The sequence below is a fragment of the Periophthalmus magnuspinnatus genome, chromosome 15, assembly GCF_009829125.3.
Source record: "Periophthalmus magnuspinnatus isolate fPerMag1 chromosome 15, fPerMag1.2.pri, whole genome shotgun sequence".
Classification (NCBI taxonomy): domain Eukaryota; kingdom Metazoa; phylum Chordata; class Actinopteri; order Gobiiformes; family Gobiidae; genus Periophthalmus; species Periophthalmus magnuspinnatus.
Genome location: NC_047140.1, coordinates 16,568,263 through 16,593,553, shown reverse-complemented (window position 1 = coordinate 16,593,553; position 25,291 = coordinate 16,568,263). Strand labels below are relative to the sequence as shown.

Sequence of the window (25,291 nt, the reverse complement as noted above, 5' to 3'; positions counted from 1 at the left end):
GCGGAAATCCCTTTCTCTTCCCCAAAAGTGTGTGTTTCTATGGTGATGGAGATGGCTGACATTAAGAGAGCCATGTACTGCAGATAGACAGAGAAATTGAAAATGGTCGACAGCTGCCGCTGTTGTATTATTCTGTGTGACCAAGCTAAACTATGTGAAATTGAAAATATGGATTTTCTTAGATTCCTCAATAGAAATCATATGTGAAATACCATCACGTCAGTTTGTGAATAAGCTCCTTGTATCTTTACATCAGCACTAAACACAAAATACCAACATGCCAACTGGACTATGAGATCTTTTTCTGATCTTTTCTTTCTTGATATACATCATGAGTTGTATTGGACAACGTGGTAATATTACAGAAACTATTTATTATTATGTAGTGAGAATGTCATTATGTTGTTTAAAAATGTTTTTTATAATCATTGTGGTATTGATGGATTTCAGGCAAAGGATTCCTATTGGATCTCTAGGTTTTTATGAGGACCTTTCCCCAGTTAGAGCATGTTATTTTGATTTGATTTGTTTCTTAATTGCTATAACAGTGGAGGGCATCAGAGCTTGAATCCCATAAATTGAAATTGGTATCAAGTATCAAGCCTTTGTCCTTTTAGAATTGTGAAAACACAAATATTCATCCAACATACAACAGATTATTTAAGTCATACAGTTTATGCATTTTTCATAAATGATAAATACTTTTCTTTGTTGCCTTGGAACAAACTGACAGAAGTGTGGCTGCCGACATGTGCCATGACTATAATCAGTGCATGCATAGGCAGAAGGATGCAAAGTAGCTTTATTAGATGAAATACTTGTAAAGGAGCACTGTCTAAGTAGATTTTTTTTCATGTGATACTTTTACTTGACCGCAGTGTAGGGTTGGCCATTTAGTACAATTTAAATCATGTTTTAATTGCTAATTGTCTAGCTTGCTTTTTTTTTTTTTTATCAAGAAAATTACAGCCAATCCAGTCAATAAAAGCATGTTCTGAAATTTGATTTGTCCGTTCATATTTCAGTCTTTTGGATGTGATTAAAATGTGAACTTTGAACACAATGCTACCACAAAACATAAATCGCAAATCAAATCACAATTGCAATTAATTGTTTTTCCATAATTGCGAAGTCCAGCACGCGATGTTGTGTTAAAAAGTCTGTCTTGTTTATGTTCATAAAATCAATAGAGAGCGCCATATCGCCCTGCTCTACACTGATGTATTCACCCTGTATTCACCCTGCATTCACCTCACTCCGTAGAGATGACTCATCGTTCTAAACAACACAACTATCTCCCTGCACATCATGACGTCCTCAGCACCATTTTGGATTTTCACTTTAAAATGCCTTGCACTGCCTGTTGCCTCAGCCCCGACTTGAGTTTTAAAGCAATCTTCCTGCACCTTTGTTTTTATTGATTTACGCCGGCAGACTGGAGGAGCACAGTTATCTAACAGCCTTTGAGTACAGACTGTTGTGATGCTGCAGTCCAGTAAAATGCAGGTGAAAACTCTTTAACTCGTCCAGGGAGCAGTTAAAGCCTGATCCCAATGTACTAGATGCTACAAATGTGTGGAAAGTTTTATGGAATAGTGTGGTGTATGTGGTCTATAGTGGCATTAGATGGATAGATGCTGACACAGCGTTGTGTTCGTTCACGTCTATTGATACTTTCCAGCTAATACCATCAACATTCCCTGGGAGTAATACAAACTGTAGGCACTGCTCTGTCTGGATTGTAAATCTTTATAGTATAATGTATCTCGATCTTGATTTTGATTGCATGCTCCTATTCTCCTGCTGCTTTTGACCTTTGCATTGCTAAACTGTAATTTCCTCATAGTGGGACAATAAAGGTTTATCTTCTTAGGTAAATATAGATAAATAGATGTGTATATTGTTTGACATAATGCATACGTAATAGTTAATGAATATGGCTATTTTAGGGCAAATACTATGTAGTTAAGGTCTGCATCACTTATTTCAGGCCCATTTTAGTCCTGATCCAGACTGGGTTTGGTCCTGTTCTAGTTCTGGTTTTGTGTTGACAAATTTGAAAGTGTGAACTCTTGATGACTTCTACAGTTCCCCAGCAGTGTTTCATTGAGATTGAAAGATGCATGCCCCTTTGACAATAACAGTAACTTGATTTACAATTTATTTTTATTTTATATTTAAGATGTGCGTCTGGTCACGGGTGAATCTCATTAGGTTCACATGGGCGTGATTAACAGATGGATTCGCTAATCGGGGACACACATGGTGTGCCCACTTAAAACCATATATGGCTGCTTACGAGGAAAAAAGATAGGAAAAATATCAGAGGTTTCTGCAGAATCAGGGAGTGAAGCACTGATCCAAGTGACCAGTGAGATCCTTCGTTTCACATGTATCACTGAAATAAACAAATCTAAGCGCACGATCATGTTTGGTTCTGGACAAGGTACGACAGACTGATATTATCTGTGTATAAAAAGTACAGAGGTATTATTCTGGATTTACCTGGCAAATAGTTTCAAGTAGTAAACTGCCCGTATAGATCAGTCCTCCTTTTTGAAGAATACATATTATTTGGATGAATGTCAAATGCACATGTGAAAAACCTCCTCCCTGCCATCCAAGCTAATGTTGTTTTTCTTTGCTAAGTATCCTGCACATTTCCCTACTGTGGTAATGTGGAAGATGCTTAGGAAAGAATTTGATGTATAACCTAAAATCTAAGACATCTGCTGCTCATTTCAGCGTGCGCACAGACAAATTGCACTCCCTGTTACTGAGATAGAATGGGGCACATAAAGGCAATACAATATTTAATAACTCCACTACTGTATTATCGCTGCTTTGTTTTTAAATGGAGCCCCGGGGCTGCTCTCCTGGAAACTCACTTCATGTTGGACCATTTAGTAACAGAAACCGTGACAACCTGTGCGTGCGACGGAACTAGTGAGCTGTTTCATTGAAATATTATGAAAAACTGCAGCCCTTTAGTGTTAGCTTTGAGGTGTTAAAGGTGTTCTATGTAACTTTTGTGGTGTAGAGTCTGCTACCTGCTTGTCTCCTTGAAGATGTTATTACTTTGCTAAAAAAAAAAAAAAAGCATACATTGTTACTAGGAGCGGGGTCACCTTTCCATAGATCAGACCTGTACCTTAGCGTGGTGGTGCAACCTGGTTGTCTCCATAGAGTGATATGTTTAAAGTACACCTATTGTGCTTGTGTTTGCTCTATAGTTATAATCTATGACACCCGTGGATCATTGTGTTATAATTTGCACATTTAAAATCACAATATTCATCTAAAACAACTTAATAAAAGAAATAAGTCTGCTGATGTCATTAGAAAACTGCAGTTTCGGCCTAATGTGAGCCGAAACGTCATCATAACAAAGTGCTGTGTAGCTGTCAGCCCTTCCAACGGATAGCAAGTAGCAGATTTTCTTTCAGATTTGTACCAAAATGACTACAGAACATTGCCAAATCCTATGTGTATCATCAATTAAGAAAATAAAATTGAAGAATGAAGTAAGTACAAAGTAGTGGGCGTGTACCAGTGGCGGTGAAAACAGGGATTGATCGGCAATATGCATTTAAAGATTGTTCAAACATGCACAAATCACCCCAAAAACAACTTTGAGAGGGTAAATGAGAAAGGGAAACAACTATAACATGGTTAAAAGCTCTGAAAAGTCGATTTTGCATAATAGGTCTGCTTGAATGCCATACTGTGGAACATTATGGCGTACATGGAGGCAACATGGAGTCCATTAGAAAAGCTACACTGCCCTCCTTTAAATTTAAATTATTGGAAATGTGATACTATCAATGTTTAAGATGTAAAACACTGTCATAATTTCTTGTTGATAAGATTTTAAATAGAATTTCCTCCTCGTAATCTCTTGTATCCTAAATTGCCTGCATAATGACATAACATGCTACTATAATTTATTCCTGGCAAACTGGTACCACATTTCAGGCAGTACAATGACTTCTGAATGCTGTTTGTTGTCTAATAGAAAAGCATGGACGCTCAATCCTAATGCTTTTATAGCACCAGAGATCATTTGTTGAAAGGGAACATTGCTCTGTTGTAACACAGTGTAATGGGGTTTTGCACTGAGACAGATCTAGTCAATAAAGTCAAGGCAAAATGAGCAAATTACCCAGTTAACCTCACAAAACCCCGGATGCTCTATAGGTGAGGTGAAGAAGTGAAAATCATGGACTTGATAAGATGCAGTTTAGTCCTGGTTTAGAACTGGTTTAGTCTGGATTTATCTAGGTGCTGTAGACCTTGTTGTGTGGGTTTTTGCCCTGGTTCAGTCAGTATTTACTCATAGCTTAGTTCTGGTTCTTTTGTGGTTCCTTCATGGTTTGCATCTAGTTGAGTTCTGCTTAAAACTGGTGTAGCTCAGTATTAGCCATGATCTAGCCTCCTGGACTAAACTGGGACTAAATATGGAACTAAATCAAGACTAAATCAGGATTAGACCAGGATCAAAACAGTGCAAATGTGAACACACCCTTAGATCTGTTTTTTCTTCTCTGGCTAAATCCTTACCAAAACTACTAGTACTATGTTACTTTTCAGATAGAGGGTGTACCACCAGCTTGTCTCCATGAAGATATTATTGCTCTGCCTGGAATATTCCTTATTATGATATTAAATCGATTGGTTTTGCACATTTTAATTTTATTGTTTCAGAATACCTTGAATATATGCATTGAGTGGGGTCATCTCTCCACAGATCTGACCTGTTTGTCTCCATGGTGTTGGATAGGTTCAGTGCCATACTGACCAAGCAATAACATCCTCATAAAGACAAGTTGGTTTCTGGCTTGATCTTGCATTGAAGCTGGTTAAAACCTTCAAATCAAGCATGAAATTTAAGGGTAATAATGGACTCAGACTTGAACTTTAACAGCCACATCAAATCAATAACATCTGCATCTTTTTTACCAGCGTTGGACAGACTTCATGCAGTTGTCTCAAGTAAGACTACTATAACTGCCTGTTCACTGGCCTGCTGCAGTTCCAATGGCTCAGAGAACAGACTTTAAAGCAGCTCTGCTTGTGTACAAGTCTCTCCATGGACCAGCACCAAAGTCTCCATCTCTGACATGTTAGTGCCATATGAACCATCTCACACTCTGAGGACCTCAGGGGCCGGCCTCCTGCTGGTGCCCAGAGTCAGGACTAAACATGGGGAATCGGCTTGAGTTTTATGCAGCTAAAGCCTGGAACAATCTTCCTGAAGATGTGAGACAGGCCTCTACTTTGACAATGTTTAAATCCAGGCTGAAAATGGTTTTGTTTAGCTGTGGACATGACTGAGAGATCTGCACTCTTTTCTTCTATGAATATCTCTATTTATGTTTTGATTATTTTGTATTGTCATTTTAATGTCTTTCTTATTTTGTAAAGCATTTTGAATTACTTTGTGCTATACAAATAAACTGCGGCCGTTTTAAATGCTACCCCTATCTTGATATAACCTGTTGAACAAGAGCTATTTAGGTTCATTTCAGTGTCACTTGGAATGTAAAATCTCAAGTTTTTTTTTTCCCTTCACTCTATCCCTACTATCTTTTAATCTCAATATCAACAGTACACTTCTCATTTCAACAGACCATTTTCAACTTCAAATACAGAGGAGATTAAATACCATGTGACCTATAGCCTTAGAAAACATACAGTCTTCTCCAATATAAAGTATAGAATATATAATGTCCTGATAAATGGACAGTCTCATTATTGGCCTGAAATGTAGCACAAAGCCTCTGTGTCCACTGGTCTTGTCGACAAAATGAAGAGAATTTACATATTGTGCAGAAGTCGCTTAGGGAGGTGGATGAGCTGACTTGTAATACATTTTTAATGCCAGAAAACCACTCTCCTCTCAAATTGTTATTCAGTGCAGCCTACATATATTATTATTGTATTATAGCTGCAGGGGATATTTAATGATTCAAATTTGAACAAAAATGTGACTTTTACTTTTTAGTGGGTATAAGTTATTCAAGTTATTTATTTCAGTGTAAGCAGGTAACTTTGTGTCATTGAGTAACACAATAAAATCATCCAAAGATTAAATAGAGAATAATACAGAACTAATTCATTTTAAACAGTTTGCAGTGGTCCAGAGTTATTCCTCACTTACCTTAGGCACTCAGAGCATAGTAATTATTCACCACGATGAGTTTATAAGCACATTTCGCAACTTTCAGAGACCAAGAGTGGCACACTATTGCACATTTCCTGATTATCGGACATTCAAACGCTTTATAAGCCCTAGAAAAAGCCTAGAAAGTAGTTGTTTAGTAAAATAATCATATAGAATGACTTTGCTTCCTTCTGTTATGTCCCTGTGTGTGCTCTGTATGTAATATGATGAGATGGTGTGTCACAGTGGGTCTGGTTAAGCCTCAGATGCAGATTCAAAAAGGCAATCAAAATGACAGCCAGGGCCAGTGACTACAGCTGTGATAATTGTACTTCTTAATTATCTCATTTAATGAAAGCTGATGAATTGAATCAAAACTGGACATGGTTGGCTTCTCAAAATCTTCTGTTTGTTAATAAACTGGCTAACAGAGCAATTTCATAGTTATTATTCCATCCAGTGGTCTAAAGAAATGATTATGTCATCCAACTAATGGCCTAAAGTCACAGTATGTAACTTTTTCGCCCAAAAAGTAGACTAAAATACATCACATAGGCCTGTCACAATAACAAATTTTGAAGTTTGATATATTGCTAAAGTAAAGATAGAGAATAAACGATAATTTGAAACTAATTTATGACACGGATGCAAAAACCCAAGAGCAGATTTAAATCACAAAAAACATTCTGTATCTACAATACTGTTAAAAATCATGAGCTACAATAAATAAACAGCAGAATGAAACACTTTAGTACTAAGTTTGCATCTGTAATGAGTCATGGAAGTTATTAATTCAACTTATTACTATTACATTAGTAAAAATAACCAAAAATGTCCCAGTGGTGCAAAGAAAATGTTCACACGATAAATATTGACCCTAAAAATATATTGTTTCAGCTTTCATATATTGAATGATACAACGCTTTGTTGTTGAAAATGTTGTTGCTCAAGTCTTTCACAGTATGGCATAAAATGTATCTATATCCATGGAGAATGTTGCAAAATATGGTTTTAATGTTCTGTTTCCATGGAGTCAGATAGTCTTGTAGTAACTGTATACAGTGGCATAGTAGCAGGATATATATTTATAAATGATTGTTCATACAAATACACATTTTCTTTCTATATAATATACAGCATCATATTGTGAAAATCATATTTTTGGATACAGCTGAAATTATTGTTGGTTCAGAGCTCTTACCACAGCGTCTAGTGACAGATGTGTCGAATGTTTGTGTAGAAGGAACCACATGCATTTATTTATTTAAAGCTTGTTTTGGCTTTCTCTCTGTGTCTTCTCTCTCTCTCTCTTTCTCTCTCTCTCCTTGGTCGCTCATGTATGATAAAACACAGTGCTGCATGTGGAGCAGGGACCTCAGGGCTGTTCACTAGAGGATTTTCATTTTCATTCTTCGTCCTCTCTCTTTCTCTCTTTCTCTCAGCCTCATCACTTCTTTCTTTTCCATCTCTCCTCTGAGTTTCTTTCTCTCTCTCCCTCCCTGTCTTTTTCTCACTCTGTCTCATTCTCTCTCCATCTCCCTCATCACTCCCTCCTCTCCCATCTCTCCTCTGAGTTTGCTTGTTCATCCATGTGGAGTGTGATTACAACAGGGAAAGTGGAGCAGTTGTGTGGATCATATGATAGAAATTCTACCATTTTCAAGCAAGTATTTGAAATAAAACTTCAATGCCATTCTCCAAATTGTTTAACTCAAGTCTTCAATAGACACGATAAACTCCAAATAAATGTGTTTAATGTGGAAATTTACCAATGTTGAGTATATATTTTATTTATTTATATATATATATATATATATATATATATATATATATATATATATATATATATATATATATATATATATATATATATATATATATATATAATTGTACTTTATGAAACAGATTACAATATGACAAGAACTAGAATAATTAACATCGATAATCTAATAATTCCAAATCGACAAAAGGCTCCAGATTAGGGCTGTAATTGAAATCAGACACAATTACCAAATCGCAAAGGCTGTGAAGTTCCACAATTACCTTCACAAACAACAAAATATTCTGCATAAAAAACTACTAACCCTGTAGTAATCGGCACAAACATGTTCTGAAATGTAATTCTTGTTGAAGCATGATATATTGCTGAAGAAAATATAGATGATAAATGATAATATTGAAGCAAGTTTATGCCATTGACACAATAAGCCTCAAGTAGAATTACCCTCAAAAAAGTATTCTAAATGTGTAATATGGTTAAAACACAAACTGCAATAAATAAACAGCAAATTGAAACACTTTAGTAGTTAGTTTGTATATATAATGAGTCATAGAAGTTATTTACTCAACTCTCCACAGCTCAAATCTAATAATAAAACAAGAAAAATAACAAAAACTAATTAGTACTAATAAAAAGTTCCCATGATACATATTGACCCCCAAAAATGATTGCTCCATCTAATATATATACTGAACGATAAGTCCATATAGTATTTATCGTGACAGGCCTAGTTCTTATATCAGTTTGTTAGTGCTTCACATCAAGGAAGCCACTTGCAATCAGATTTTTTTTTTTTTCCGAAATTTTCCCAGGCCTACACCAGATTCAACAAATTACAATTGCAATATAAAACGGTAAAGAGTCCAGTGACTTCTTTTTGCTTTGCTGAACAATGCAAGTGTTAGTTTTTCATTGTTTTCTTTTTTATTGTAAAGCAGTGCTACGGTCCAGTTTTACCAAAAAGATAAACTAGGCAACAATTTGTATCCTAGTAACCAATTTTCTACGCCCAATTAGTGTGTTGTGTTCTGTCATTTTGTTGCTTATCATTTCAGGAGAATGAAGTTTTGTGGAGTTTTGTTTTGCTGTGCCGATAACATTGTGCCCATTGTCCCGGTAAACCCAGATTACACAAACTTTAATTGAGTTCCTAATCTGATTGTGCATAGAGGCAGTGGATTGTGGATTAAACTTGTAACAACAACATAAACAGCGGATCAGCAAAAAGACACTGCAGGACAAGAGTGTTTGGACTTAACTTTGACAGTCAATCATTTCACAGTGTCCTGCCCAAAGCTATTAAAATGACTATGAAACTATGGCAAACCAGGACTAATGTCGAACTAGTCAAAACTGTGACTTTTAAAAAGGTAATACGATCATGAACTTGGGTTGTCAGTGCCTAAATTTGCTGATAAAACACACATACAAGTTTTTCTCAGGACATGAACAGGGAATCCCTCATGTGAAAGCTCAGAAACTCCAGAATTCACTCACTGAGCTGCAGAGGCTGCACTAGCACTGATTCATGATTGTCTGGAGGTGCTGGGGTTTAGGTAGTGACGATTCAGATCAGAGAAAGTTATTTTAGGTCTAAATCAACTGGATTTCAGAATTGAAACAGGCAACCCAAATGAGAGACTCATGTGAGGCTTATTCTGCTTTCTGATTGGATAATTCTCTTCAGAACCAAAACACCAATTTATAACAAACAACTTGGGCAATGTTTTTTTATTATTATTATTATTATTATTATTATTATTATTATTATTATTATTATTATTATTATTAAGAATAAATCAGCTATATGTTTACTTTGTATCTAGGGATACAAATATGTCATGTTTATGAAATCATTTAATTCAGGACCAAGTTTGCACTTTAAATCAATTGATTTCTAAGTTAAACCAGAAAAGTCCTTCCTGTATTCCACAAATAGCAGTACATTAGGAAACCCTGTAGTATTGAAATAGTCCCTAGCTCTGTCCCTGCTTTACATTCTGCTGCTGCTTTAGAGGTAGAGGTAGAGAGAGGTGTGGAGAGCGTGCTGTGAGCTACGCCGATGGCCTGTTAAACATGAAGCGGCCAACACCAGTCAGGTTCGCACAGTTCAGCTCGTCTGTATTTAAGGCATGCTGGACTCTGTATACGGCCTTATAGTATGTGACTGCAGCAAAACGGCACAGACAGGAGAATGGACAAGATAAGATATGTTATGCTTTTTGCAGTATTTATTAAACTATGGCATGCATAAATCATTCATTTGCATTTTGTTAATTTTAAAATGCTATATTGTGGCTTGATAATATTACTGGTCCTTTGACTTCCCACTACTTGCAACAGGGTGGGTGAGGGTGTGAGGCCAATCAGTTCTGCAATATTTAATGGACTTCATTTACATTATTGTTAAAAAGGCTCTGCAACACGTTTGATCTTCCATGAACTAGAGTCAGAGTGTATCAAATAAAAGTAAGTATAAACAAGTGGGTGGGCATAGAGGGTTGGTGAAGACAGAGTTTTTCAAAGCCCTCAAGATACAGGATTATTCAATTAAAATAGAACTGAATGCAACTTGAATAATCACAGACAGGGTATTAATTTATTGTGGACACAAAGTATTGGCATAAAGACAGATATCGAAACATGAGTACAGGTCACTTCAGACAAAGTCTTGACTGACTATTTTGGGTCCCTCAAGCTCAGAATGCACAGCCAGAGGAGACATTTTAGTGTCACATCTTAAACAGAATGGGGGCATTTCACAGAACTTTAGTGGTGTTCTTTGGATATATATGAATTTGAATCAGTGAGATGACCTCATTTCCTGCATCCCTTGTAGCACTTTTTGTTTTCTGTTATTGTTTATCCCATATCAGGTAATCCAACCAATTACTTACTTCATTCATTATTAAATAAATGCAATTATTGAATCAAACATTGGATTTATATAGTGCCTTTCAAGACACCCAAAGTCTTTACAGTGCATTATTCATTCAGTCCACACTCGGTGGTGATAAGCTTCTATCTGCCCTGGGACAGACTGACAGAAGAGAGGCTGCCAATCTGTGCCATCAGCCCCTCTGATCACCACCAACACTCATGCACACACCACTTTCATACTAGGCAATGTGTGTGAAGTGTCTTCCCTGAGGACATAACAACAGAACTGTGCTTCACTGTAGCACATGGTATTCACAGTGGTATAAAAAAAAGTCAAGTCAAAATTAAATTCTTGGACAAAAACAATTTACCACAAAAGTTAAATATCCTCCATAGTCTTAACTTTGCTCCAGACCATATGTTTTCATTGACTCCTGTGTATTAAAAGACCCAAGCTGATTATCACATATTAGACATGACTGAATCTTGGGTAAAATTTGATGAATTGGACTGAACCTACTGCATTTTAATTTGTCATGTCAGACTTAGTTAATTACAGCAGTAGATAAGCCTGTGGAAATCTGCAATCACTAACCCAATCCAGGAGCATTGCATATTATTGTTGTGTGCTCGGGCAAGACACTTCAACCGCCTTGTTTGTGGGAATGTATTTTGTGAATAGAATTTGTATTCAAGATTTGTGGCAGTGTTGTATTGACTAAAGCTTTCAACTTTAAACTGTGAGGTTGCTAGTTCCATTCCCTCCCAAGTATGGAAAGTCAAAAAAAACAACCATTAGCATGGAAATCTGCCAAGGTTTTGGGAGCAGTTCAATGTTCAAAAGGTAAATAAACCAAATAAGCTGCTCAGTCTCTACTGCTGAACACATTTATCCCTATAAAGTATCAGAATACCTTTAAAGAAACATTAAATTGTGTATTTAGCATCTTAAAATCTCCATTGGTCTAACATTATCTGAAAATTCTGATGTTCACTTGATTTAGACCAAAGAAGACTCAGAAGACTTGTGGTTTTGCACTAGTTCGGATAAAACTCAAGATCAAACTTTTCAGAAAAAGTCAAATTATATTCAGTGATGTGATTTTTTTCATCGATACTTGCTTAAATGAGTATCCAGCTTCTATAGTAGTTTTAATATTGATTAGTATCTGATTTTTGATACTTTTGACAAAAGTAACAACATAGTCCCGAGCTTTGTATATTGTCACCTCGCACTGGGCACTTCACCCCCAAGAAGAAACTGAATTTCATCAAACTACTTTCCCCTCTCCTCTGGCCACCATGTCTCCTGCCCCCTCAACCCGGAGCAGGAGCAGTGGCAGTAACAGCAGTAACAGTAGAAGCATCGCATCCTCTGCTCCTTGGGGCTGTATGAGCGATTTGTTCGGGGCATCTCGCCGTGTGCACCTTCATTTTTCTTTAGGCCCATCCATCTGGGGCTCAGGACAGTCCCAGTTTATCTTTGGTGCCTCAGCCTGGAGCCTGCTGCCTGTGTCCAAGGTCCTTCTGTCCTTTTATTTGTCCAGGACAGGATAGTGCTGACCAGGCATGCGCTTTCTCTGCCATGCCCTTCTCTTCTGCTTTTATCCAACACTGACACTGCCCTATAAAGCTGCATGTTGTAGCAGGAATGTTAGCCCAAGCTTCAAAAAGTCATTAATCGGTAATGAACTAATTACTGTCTTGATTTGAGTAGATTTATTCCATTGGTACTCGTCTGTACTCAGCCTCACTTATCTGCACCGAGCCTTATGTATTTTAGTGTGCACGTGTGTGTGTGTGTGTGAGAGAGAGAGAGTGTGTGTGACGTGAGCTGCTGGTTCCTCATGGCAAAAGACATTCACTGATTCACTGATTGATGCTGCTTAATATCTGGAAAACAAAGTCATGAAACAAAGAAAGGATGCTAATAAGTGTTTAATATTCTTTAATAACAGAATGAATCTGATGCTTCACCCTGGCTCTGGGAATTTTGGGGAGCCTGATGGACCAGGCAAGCCTGGCAGCATTTTTGAGCCTGGTGGTTGCTGTTGTTGAGACTGGAGCTTCCTCCCCTGTTGGGAGCAGTGCTCCCAGACGTGTCTCTGAGTCTGGTGGCCCTGAGGAGCCTGGTGATCATGTGGAAGCTCGTGGTCCTGGAGAGCTTAAGGAGCCTGGTGGCCCTGGGAAGCCTGACAGCCCTGGCGGCATTGGTGAGCCTGACAGGAGCTGGGGCTTCTTCTCCTTTCAAAAGCAAAGCTCAAAGAGGTGTCTCTGGGTCTCTTTGTCACCTCATTGGGAACCTGGAGACCCTGGTGGGAGCTTGGTGGGACTGTTGTCCCTGGGGAGCTTGGAGATCCTGGTGGCCCTGGGGAGCCTGATGGCCCTTGCTGCAATGGTGAGCCTGGTGACGTTGTCGAGCTTGGCGGCATTGCAGAGCTTTCTGGCGTTGCAAAGCCTGGCAGCACTGACGAGCTTGGTGGCCCTGGTGATAGAGGCTGCTTCTTCTCCTTTTGGAAGCAGAGGTCAAAGAGGTGTCTCTGATTCTCTTTTTTCCCCTCCTTGGGGACTGGTGAGCCCTGGGGGGCTCCTCGGGGCAGATCCTGGGCTCGGGGGTTGAGGTCCAGCATGAGTTTGAGCAGGCGCACAAAGACCACAATGTTGTACTTCTCTTTGAGGTTAGAAGAGGACTGCAGGCCTCGGGGATCTCTCTGAAACACGCACAGGGTCACATCTACACCTGTAAAATAACTTTGCAATGTTACAATCACAAGTCTGAAATCAACTGCCCCCAACTATGTGAGAGGAGAATCTATCAGTAATATGACTGTGATTGAAGGGGGTGGATGTGCCTTGCCCAGGAGCACAACAACGCTATACACTTGGGCAAGTGTAAACCTTAACTAAATCATGCTAATGCTTTAGTTAAGGTTTTATATCACACACACAAAAAAAAAACACCAATAAGCATTGTTTTGAGGCAGTTTACGACATAATCCGTTACTTAATTAAAAATGAGATCTGTTCTCACCTCATAAATATGGTCCAGCTGTGTAATCCTGCGGCGAGCAAGATCCAGAGAACTGAGCAGAAACAAGGGCACAAGCGTCACAATCGCACACACATATATACATCATTATAGGTGTGAACAAAAGGACCTGTACGTACTTTATATGTCCACTTGTCTGTCGACCTGCTGTAGAACCGTGTGGTCAGCAGGCCCTGGTCCAGGCAGGACTTGGGAGGGTGCCCCACAGTTTCCACTGTCAACTTCGTCATGTCCTCCTCATCTTTGGCCAGAAACAGAGGAGCGTCCAGGAACATCTGAGCAGTAATACAGCCCACGTACCACATGTCTATGGCCTCATGAACAGGGACCCGGAGGAGGCTCTCTGGAGCTCTGCAAACAAGCACATTTTACAGTCTGTTACGAGTAAAGTGTATTTGCAACCAAGTCCTACCTACCATATCCTATTTTTCACTGAGCTTTTGTTTTAATATTCCATAATAGATGGATATGTAAAATAGTAAATTAAATATATAACCCACCCATATTTATCAATTATTTCGAACAATAGCTTAAAAGACTTTAAACCCATTAATCATAGTTAGAACAGACATGAATTAGTACTATGTTATAGGACTTCTGCCCTTGTGTATGGTTACTATACTACACTCTACATATACCTCAAATACGTGTACAGTGTCGTATAGTGACTGTACCAAAGTACTTTCCCTGTGAAGTCACATACCTGTACCCCAGCGGTATGTTAAACTATACTATATGTGCTTGTACTTGAGTAAAGTACTTCCCTTGTATATTCACGTACCTGTACCAAAGTGTCCACCTCTCCACGTCCTGCCTGGTGCCTCTCACTGAACATGCTAAGCCAAACTCTATGAGTGGCTGCTTTACCTGCTCGATCATCATAATGTTCTCTGGTTTCAGGTCATAATGCATGATGCCTACTTTACTTTACATACTGCCATCTGCAAACAAGCCAGGCGTTAGTACAATATCATGATATCATTTATCATACATTTATATTATATTATAATCACTTCTCAAACAGTGGTGTGTGTCAGAGTTAGTACTACAGATTAGAGTATGGTTTTAGTACAGTGGTCAGAATTAGTACTAGTTTAGTGTACAGTTCAGAGTATCATACAGTAGAGCAGGCTTATCAAAGTGTGGTGCAGGACCTTGCAGGAGGTTGGTCAGATCTCTCGCAGCCTCAGACTTCTATAGGAACTCTGGGTCAGAAGCTGGGCCTGTCCTGAATATTGAAAGGAGCCAAACCAGCGCACAATGTGGAAATTGTATGGGCCTTGTGCAGGATCCTCATCTGTGGGGACAAAATGTATGTCCGTCACCTGGTACACATAAAGAGGTGGTATTTTACTTCTGTGGGGTATTAACTGCTAACACGTTACATATTTAGATTACCATGTTACCTTTTATTGTTTTAAAAATGTTATGTTGGCCAAAGACAACGTATTAACATGTTTTATAGATGTAACTGTTGTTTTTGACGCTCTGAGTCTCACCTCCCTTCAGACCACTATCACAACACAATCAGCATGCATCCCGCTAATGAAAACTACTGTATATTGGATTTGTCAAGTTGCTGTGTACATTTTTTTATCATGTTTTTGTGTATTTATGAAAAATTGCTGTGTGGGAGCACAATAAAATAAATCGATTTTGCATAATACCCCCTCTTTAAGTATATTGCATGGTACAAAACAAAAGATTTTGTTATGGCAACTCAAGTAAACTCCAAATGGCACTGCATCCAGCCGATAATAAGAAACTCGGAGCGTGGTAGTGAGGACTCTACAAACTGTCACACCGAGGACTGTTATGGGCTGGCACACTTTTTATGACTTTATCTTTAAAAGTCCTATATAACACAAAATGGATTCTTGTGTTATAATGTTGCTACATCATCAGTAACTTGGAGTTGTGTTTTGTTTCATTCACACATATTTGAGTGATCCATTACTATTGTGTCGACATCTCCAAAGCTCAAAATGCTGTGTTCCACCTTGTGATGTCGTGAAGTGGTCATTTACAGATTGGCAATTCCAGGACTGAAATCATCCAAATGATTCTAGTGAAGGTGTGTCTGGTTTAAAAACATAATTGAGCACTTCCTGAATTACCACATGACATCACAAGGTGGAACAGAGGGTTATCAGTGTGAGAGAAGAACTCTAAATATGCAGGGTTTGTGAATGAAGGAAAAACACATCTCCAGGTATTTATAACATAGATCAGAAAATAGCTCACTATAGGCCCTTTAATCTAAATATGTATGTTAAAAGTGAATGATAAACATATAGGGCTTTTATGTTGCAGACTCCACAAACATTTTGTTGTGTTTGTGTCTCCTTTTTAGCCTAAAATGTGCAGTAATGGCACTAATATAACGGTTTTACAAAAGCAAAATTGACAGAGTAACCTAAATGTAAAAAATAGTGTCACTACATAATTTTATGTAGCATCACTAACATTGAAAGAGTATCATTAAGTGTTTCTTAGTTAACAGAACTTGAGAGAGCATTGGCTTGAATTCTCTGTTGCTTAACTTTACCTAATCTATTGTCCCTATGTGACTAAGGTCAATTAGGCCAATCTGTTTTCCTGAGTTTTTCTTAGCAGCAATACTAATCAGGTAGAGAAGATTTCAACAGGGGTCATCTGTATACTGTTTTTATAGATGTTTATTCTCCCATGCAGAAGCATTTTTCAGTTTGATGGTACTGGCTTGATGCTCTGGGTTTATCTTACTCTGAGTTAACTAAGTCCAGCCCCAAAGGGTTTTTAGAGAGAAACTGCCCCACCTTGGTTTACTGACTAACATGATTATGGGCGGTTATGACCCTATTGTGTACTGGCTTACATTCATCATAGTTAAGTACCTGACCATTTGGTTGGGTTATTGGGGTTTTATTTGTACACTGTGACAAAATGGTTCCATGTGTGTGAGAGTGTGTATGCATGGGCGTATGTGTGTGTGTTTGTGTGTGTGTGTATGTGTCTGTGAGTTGTATGATGTGGGGCCGGGCAGTTGTGGGGGTACGGTGGTTGGGTGGAAGGGCATGAATGATTGTTTTTTTGTGTTACATTTTATATGAAGAGCATTTTAAATGAATAAGAAGGCATATTACGCTTTTTGGAGTTATTTATTATTTAATTATAGCATTTTTAGACTCCATGTGATCATTGTAAACCATAATATTGATCTAAAGCTGCTTAATGATAGAAACAGGTCCATTGACTTTGAAAGTGCATAACTAATTGGACCTTTAAAATAAGTATGTGTATATATAATAAATATAAATACAAAATACTGTAATGTTATTTTAATTTTTCTGGTGGTTGGAGGAGCAGATGGTGCAAATTGGCAGCCTTGCTTCTGTCAGTCTGCCTCAGGGCAGCTGTGGTGGCAGTAGTAGCTTACCATCACTGAATGTGGAGTGAATGAACAATGCACTGTAAAGCGTCTGAGTGTCCAAAAAAGTGCTATATAAATCCAATACAATATTTGAAAGTGTTGATAAATGAGTATTAAAGAGAGAAACATTTGTCCTTTCAACCTCAGCCACTTGTGTTTACCAGACTGAGTTTCTTTTTTTCACACTACATATGCAGTTTTCAATAGCTGTCAAAAATCTGTTGCATTCCTGTCACTTCATCTATGTTATTTTTGCCATATGTTTGTAATACTGCTATTGCACTGCTCTTCTCATCTGAAACTGTCTGCTTGAGTCAGTGTTCCCAAGGACATCATTCATTTTGGCAGCAGGGAATAGAAATAAACTACAGCTGCTAACAATAACATTACCACATCAGATTTGTATTGGATTCCTATTAAACTGGAGGAATATTGTGCATGAACTGGTAAATTGAAAACAGTATCAAAAGCATATTTAAACAGTGTATTTGGTGTTAAAGTGATACCAGGGGACGTATAATGAACATGGCTATTTACAGACTGGAAAACATTGACATAATGGTTAACTGTAAAATCATGTTGTATTACATTTGGTACACTAAGCTGTTCAATCATAAGTAATTAAATGGGGATTTACTGAGCTTGTATGGCAGCCCCAGCTTCAAAATGAATTGTAGAGGCAACATGATACTTTGCCTTCATCATTCTATTCAAAATTATAATTGTTTTGGTTATAACTACTTCTCTGCAGTATCCACAGATTTTCAAAAGCAATCTATTAAAGTGTGTCAATTTTTCTCAGTCTCACTCTGTGTTGTCCCTTTCTTAATATTGGGCAATGCAAGTTTATTTGTATAACACAATTCATACACAAAGTAATTCAAAGTGCTTTACAGAACAAGACACACATAAAAATCATGCGTACTAGAGCCATGGATAAGTCTCCAGGTCTGGTTTATACAGTGTACCTTTGATTTGCAGTGGCAGTGTGAATCTACTGGTCCATATTCACCTGCTGCCAGTGAGACAGTGTGTCATCTGCATAGTTGTGGTAGAACACATTATTGCAGTATATTAAATGGCTTAACGGCAGCATGTACAGATTAAACAAAAGGGGTCCCAGGATTGACCCCTGGGGCACCCCTTAGGTCAGGACTATGTGATTTGAGACAGTTTCCACTTTCAACAAATCAAGTCCTATACAGAATGAAGGGAGTTTGTTTTGTTTGAATACCTAATTATTTGGCTTGTTTAAAGATATTTGCTCTTGTCATCAATAGCAGTCAGCAGTTCAATGTCCAAACTTTGACCAGTACATTTTTTATATTGGGTTTATCTAGCCTCCAGGTACTCAAGGCATACGATATCCACTCACCAATTGACACTCACATTCATACACCAAAGTTCACATTTTAAACAGGTCCAGATGATTTGACAAAAAGCCTGAAATATGAACTGACAAACTCATGAATCACATTTGTGTTTGTGCTGACCGAAACTACAGGGTTAGCAGTTTTTTATGCAGAATAAGACAGGATATTTTGTTGTAAAAGTGCAGCCTTTGCGGTTTACTAATTGTGTCCATTCAAAATGCATTTTCAATTCAATTTTGATTAATTATACAACCCTAGTCCTTGGGCAAGACACTTCACCCACCTTGCCAGTCTATGGATGTGTTTTTTGAGTGATTAATGGTGGCCAGAAGGAAAGATGGAACCGACTACTATAAAAATTCACTGTCCAAATGTAAACATGAGAACTTGAACTTTTTGCAGTGTGCTAGCTTATCCCCTCTTCACTTGACCTTTTATTTGTTGATATTTATTGGGGTTATGTTGCCAGATCTGATGCAGTATGAAGTCTTATTTATTTGCATGTATGAAGCAGATTAGTGACTTAAAAGCTTCTCTTGAGCAGGATTTGGTGCAGAAAGCTTGGGGACATGTACTTTACTTGGAGTTGGCCGCATTGATTCACTGAGTTGTAATTAGCCTCGGTTTACATTGTCCTTCTGTGACATCTCTCCGGGCGCGCAAATAAACTCCATAATTTGCTGTAAAGCTGTAACCAACAAATTAAGCGGCCATGTTTACATTTTAACCGCATGTTCGACTCTCGCTTCAAGGACTGCTTTCTTCCGGAGATGTTTTGAAAAGTGTTTGCTGCTTTGATTCTAAAGGAGGGGGGGCATTTTATGGGTTTCGACTAATTGCAGATAAATCTTTTCCCCTCAACTTTTTGAATTTGTGATGAAGCCAGATGTGTTACGTTTGCTGTAATTCATTCCCACTGTAAGCAATGGATGAAACAGGGCTTGCAGTAACAAATCTAAATGCAGAACCTTGTACTCTGTAAGCTAATTGCTAACTTTCTATGCTACTGCTTACTTTAGCATAGAAATCCCACATTTTAATCCATAGCAGGCGCACACACATACACACAACAGTCTATGCAGACACTGGGGGTGAGCTGAGTTAAGTGTCTTGCCCAAGGACACAACGACAGCTGTGGGATCTGAACACTCAACCAACCACACTCTGAGCTACTGACAACAATACTTTCACAGATTAAGAGAGCTCCAAGCAAATGTGTAAATTCACTTTCTAGTTTATTTTATGTATGTATTCATGTTTTAAATAATTATTTTCACACTGGAATAAAAAAACAGTCAGAAGAGGGTAGAGTTTAAAAAGTACTCCAATAAGACTACAATCACTTCAAAATCATATAGTAGTGGTCCGAGAAATTATTCAAGTCGTTCAGTTGATACTCAAGTACTTTACTGAAGGACGAAAAGTATAGCACTTGACAACTACTATTGTAAATGTAAAGGTTAACTTTCCTTTTGTCAAACCAGTCTCCTTAAATTCTCTTACAAAGGAGACCACTTGACTGCAGTATTTAAACGCTCGTTCAGATGAATCCTCTGTGCAGTTACTCTTACCTGCACTGCTCCATCTCCTCTTGTTCTGTCCCGATCTGGCCCTTCTGTTTTCATTACGCAGTGTTTCACCAGTACATTTATAAGTGTGGAGTGTAGGTGGCACCCCCTCTGGTGGACAGGCTCCATCGCACCTCTGCTCAGGGGGTCAGAGGAGTAGATGCTGATGCAGTCGGACAGGGCAGGGTCATGGAGATAAGATGCTGCTGTATTTAGAAACATGACAAACATATGACATCACAACAAGCATGAAGTCAAGAACTCAAGTCGGGAAAGACAAGAGACTCACAAAATCTTTGGCATTTCATTACGGGACGGTGCTTAGTTGCCAAAGGACACTGTGGACACACTGCTGTCATGTCCTTTGGCAAGGACACAACAACAGTGTGTCCTCGACAAAGGCAGGACACACGATGACTCTTCTTTACATCAAATGGTAACAAAGTGCTTAGTAGGTGGCGCTATATAAAAATGTGACAGTTTACCATTTACCATGATTGAAATGGAGTCTGATGAACAGCCTTACTTCATTCTGAGTCATTACTGATGAACATGTTTTATAATTAACTGTTATCCCCTCCCATTTAGTCATTTAGTCTTTCCAACTGGCAAAGCTAGTGGCAGGTAGTTTTTATTTATATATATATATATATATATATATAGATATAGATATAGATATAGATAGATAGATAGATAGATAGATAGATAGATAGATAGATAGATAGATAGATAGTTATTTATTTATTTATTTATTTATTTATTTTTATCTGACAATATCTTTGAACAGATAAAATTGTCCCTGGCAGTTGCTTTCTTGTTTTGTTGTGATTCTTTTCCATCAAAATGCCCAAAATTTCCCCCTGCAAATAGCATTATTTACAATACACTGTTTAGAGTGAAAGGCATTTGAACTAGAAGGTGAAAGTTCATTGATCCATAGATTGGCAGTTAAAACTTTGTTCTTGACATCAACATCATTGGTAGAGAGGTCAGATCCACTGACCTGCAGGTTGTGTCCTTGGGCAAGACACATAACCCATCTCGCCCCCAGTGTCTCCATACATTGCTGAATGTGTGTGTGACTGGGTGAGTGGTTCCTTCATCTAAAGTGCTTTGAGTCTTGAAGATGGAAAAGTGCTATATGAAAATGTGTCCATTTACCATTCACTAACAAAGCTGTAGTTTCCTTAGTATCTTCTCCATCACAAAATATACAATAAAATTCATGCTAGTACTTAACCCATTAACACCTTGAACTGCAGTTGATTTTTTTCTTGAATATTTGAGTTAATAAAGTACATAGTCAAACCCTGTATTTTGAAATTTAACCTGTCACAAAACACCAACCCCACATTGTGATTTTGATAGGAGCTTAATGAGCCTTAGTGAACAGTGTGTCCTTTAAGCCACAGAAAGCGTCTTAACTTTCTTTCATTCCTGCGTCTCACTCAGCTTCTCTCCATTTTTGTTTTGATTGTCCCTTTCTGTTGGCAGTGAAGGAGGCTTAAGCTATTGTTGAGCTCATCCTGTCGGCTCGGCGTGTCAGCTAAACGCCTCAAATGTAAATGTGCAAATGCGTCAAAGCAGAGGACTATTTCTGCTGATTTGGGACCAGACTTTTCAGTTTGTATTTGTGCCTCATGCTGGGTCTGTACCACTGCGCAGCTTACAGGCCTCCTATAGAATGCTTTTTCAGGCTAGTTAAAATACTCGAGACATCCTCTGCATTTGTATGTTACTTTTTTAAGATGAGATTAGAAAAACTTGCTTTATAGTGAAGTGGATTTTAAAGCTGCACTATGTAACTTTTCTTAGTTTCCCTGTTGTTGCTTTGCCTGGGATGTTCCGTAGTATGGGATTAAAGTTATCTAGCTTGTATTTATTCAATTGCATGTGTTTTAACTGTACAAAAAAAGAGTCGCTGCTACACAGATCTGACATGTAACTTGGCTTGGTGGCATTACCTGATTCTCTGGAGATAGAGGAGTTTAATGCAAAAATTGTGGAACGTTCCAGTCAAAGCAACAACATCATTGGAGACAAGCAGGTGGTGGACGATTATGCACTTTTAAAAACTTGACACCATGACATCAGTTGGTTGAAAAGAGTTTTGAGCTATTATTAAGCTACTGTTTACTTCAAAATGTTGCCTAGTATTTGATAAGTGTTAATCAAGACTTTCACTAAGCTTAACCTCTATGTCCATAATATGTTTGAAGGGTGAAATGAGCAAATATGCAATGGAAAGTGATTTTCCTAGACTATATAATTTCAATAGTACCAAAAGGCTGGTACCAAACCTCAGTTAAAGTAGGATCATGAGCATTCATAAGACAAATATAGTATTTATGATAGTAAATAAGGATCACGCCATGGCTGAATCAGCGCAAACAGGAATCCATGGGGTTCTTAGTGATGAAAATCTTGTAGCGTCGCCATAGCAATGAATAATTTGAAACTAAATATATCTTTTGAATGGGCAAAATTCACCTATAAACACGAAGTTGAAACCCATGAATATGTCAGTGAATACAACACAAGTAGAAATCATGATTTTTTTAAGTTACTTGAGAAAAAGAGGCATTATTTGAGTTGCATTTAAAGGTGTGTGTGTGTGTGTGCTGTCATTCCCACATCCTCAGCCTCAGACTATTTTGCCCCAATACACACACACATATACGTACATATATGTATACATAAAAATACATAAATGTTGTACTGTTGTGTTCTTGTGTAAGACGATGTGCGTTGTATCTGGAGTCACCTATGTGTGTCTGTGTGAATGAAGCTACAACTGTATCTGTGCCAAACAAACAAATGATAATTAAACCTGTAAGCAAAGAAGAAAACCTATTTGAAGAGTTTTTCATTTCATTTGTTTTATTCATCCAAGCAATTTCAATAATGTATTTCAGCAAAAATACAACTGAGACAACACGAGTGAATAGGAGCATGAAGCAGACAGTGGGTTTGTTCAAATGCACATCTGATTCTCGACTGATATCAAGACCTTTAAGATCATTTAAATGAAATGCAAACACAAAAATATGTGGTAAATAAAGTCAGGGACCATAATCAGAAAGAAATGAGATTACTCCCATCAAATTTAGCTATTTACATGTGATTTTAACAATCAAAATATCTGGTACTAATCAAGTTTTGAGTTGTCTGCCACAACCAATCCTCAGCCAAAGACTGTTTTGCCCTAATACATGAAATATTTTAAATGCAAAACATATAGACAATAATTTCATTGATATTCATCTCTGCTACAGTTTGAAGACATAGTCGTTCCCCAGAGGGGCTGGGTAAATACATCTCTTGTCCAGCATAGTGGCCTCACCCATAAACTGTAACCTATAGCGAGCGGAGCATGGTCCTTTATGTCCTCTCTTTATGTCGAGCCGCAGGTTAAACCTGTGTCCAGATGGCATTTCTCTGATCTATTTCTCTTTCTCTCCCCCTCTCCTTCCTTCCCCCCTCCTCTCTATCTCTCTGTACCCAGGATCTGAAGAAGGTGCTGTCATTCCCGCAGTACCCCGGGGAGTTCCTTCACCCGGTCGTGTATGCCTGCACTGCGGTCATGCTTCTCTGCCTCTTCGCCTCCATCATCACCTACATAGTGCACCACAGGTAAGACCCATCACCACTACAAAGATTAAAGTGCATCTCAATGAACTCTTGTAGGCTTGTCTTTGGTACTTTACTAATGCCTAAAGAGTGTAGATATTAGCACACTTGTATTCTCACTGTTGGTTCTTCATAACACTCCCCTTCTCATTTACCCCCTCAAAGTTGGTTTTGGAGTTATTCGTGCAATTTTTAACCACTTATTATCAAGACGCCATATTGCCTACTATTTTACCTCTACTGGCATTTGCCCACTTCTCTCTCTCTCTCTCTCTCTCTCTCTCTCTCTCTCTCTCTCTCTCTCTCTCTCTCTCTCTCTCTCTCTCTCTCTCTCTCTCTCTCTCTCTCTCTCTCTCTCTCTCTCTCTCTCTCTCTCTCTCTCTCTCTCTCTCTCTCTCTCTCTCTCTCTCTCTCTCTCTCTCTCTCTCTATATATATATATATATATATATATATATATATATATATATATATATATATATATATATATATATATATATATATATATATATATATATATATTCAACAGGGTTGCGTAGTCATTTTGGTACAAATGAAAAAAAAAAAAAACTCTAGCTACTCCCTAGTGTGATCTGCAGCTGTCCATTGGCGGGGCAGGCCGCTACTTTTTCTCTTTAATTTGATGACGTTTACGGCGACACCAGCTCCCATTGGGCAATGTAAACTTGTTTTTATTTTTTTATTAAGTTGTTTTAGACATAATGATCCTTGGGTGTCATAGATTATAAGCAAACACAAGCACAATAAGCCTTCTTTAAAGAGGAAACAGCATTGTCACATGAAATACTATACGATTGGTTAATTCTGCATACTGCTCTATAATTCTCTAATATATCCAGCAACGTACTTCTGTAGCCAGCTGCCTTGGGGTAGATCGACAGGAGCAAAGCTGTCAATTTGCACCCCTCTGACCACCTCATCCATGATACCGGAGCAATGTGTGTGAGTATTTGGCCTAAGGACACAACAACAGTTTCCACTAGAGCCACTGCTGCCCTACTACAACACGTGGTATTCTCAGTGGTCTATCACAGTACTAACCTGGCCCGCATGGTTAAAAGGCCAAAATTCTGACACAAAAATCCAACAGCATTTTTGAGTTATCAAACAGTACTCAGTGTTTGTAAGTGCTATACTTTCCCCTGCCCTCGTGTCTCAGTCTGTGTCAATAGCATTACCTGAGGGCGGCCCTAGGCTCAGAGCGGCCTTAAAAACAGTCAGGAGGACAATGCACGTTCTCCATCAAGATTATGCGTTTGCTGTTCTGTTCAACTCTTTTCATATTTCATTTTATTTGCTTGTGTTTTTACTTCAAGTTTAAAGGGCTCATATTACGCTATTGTCTGATCTATGTTATAATGTTGCTTCCTCATCACAAACATAATCATTTGGATAATTTCAGCCCTGGAATTTCCA

General features: G+C 38.2%; 1 protein-coding gene across 1 annotated transcript in view; it reads left to right on the top strand.

The window, feature by feature from the left end:
- LOC117382974 (adhesion G protein-coupled receptor A3) overlaps positions 1–25,291 on the top strand; it is a 368,539-nt gene that overhangs the window by 269,507 nt on the left and 73,741 nt on the right. Inside the window, exon 15 of the mRNA XM_055227043.1 lies at positions 23,731–23,858. Coding sequence (XP_055083018.1) covers positions 23,731–23,858 — 128 coding nt within the window. The remainder of the gene's footprint in view (positions 1–23,730; positions 23,859–25,291) is intronic.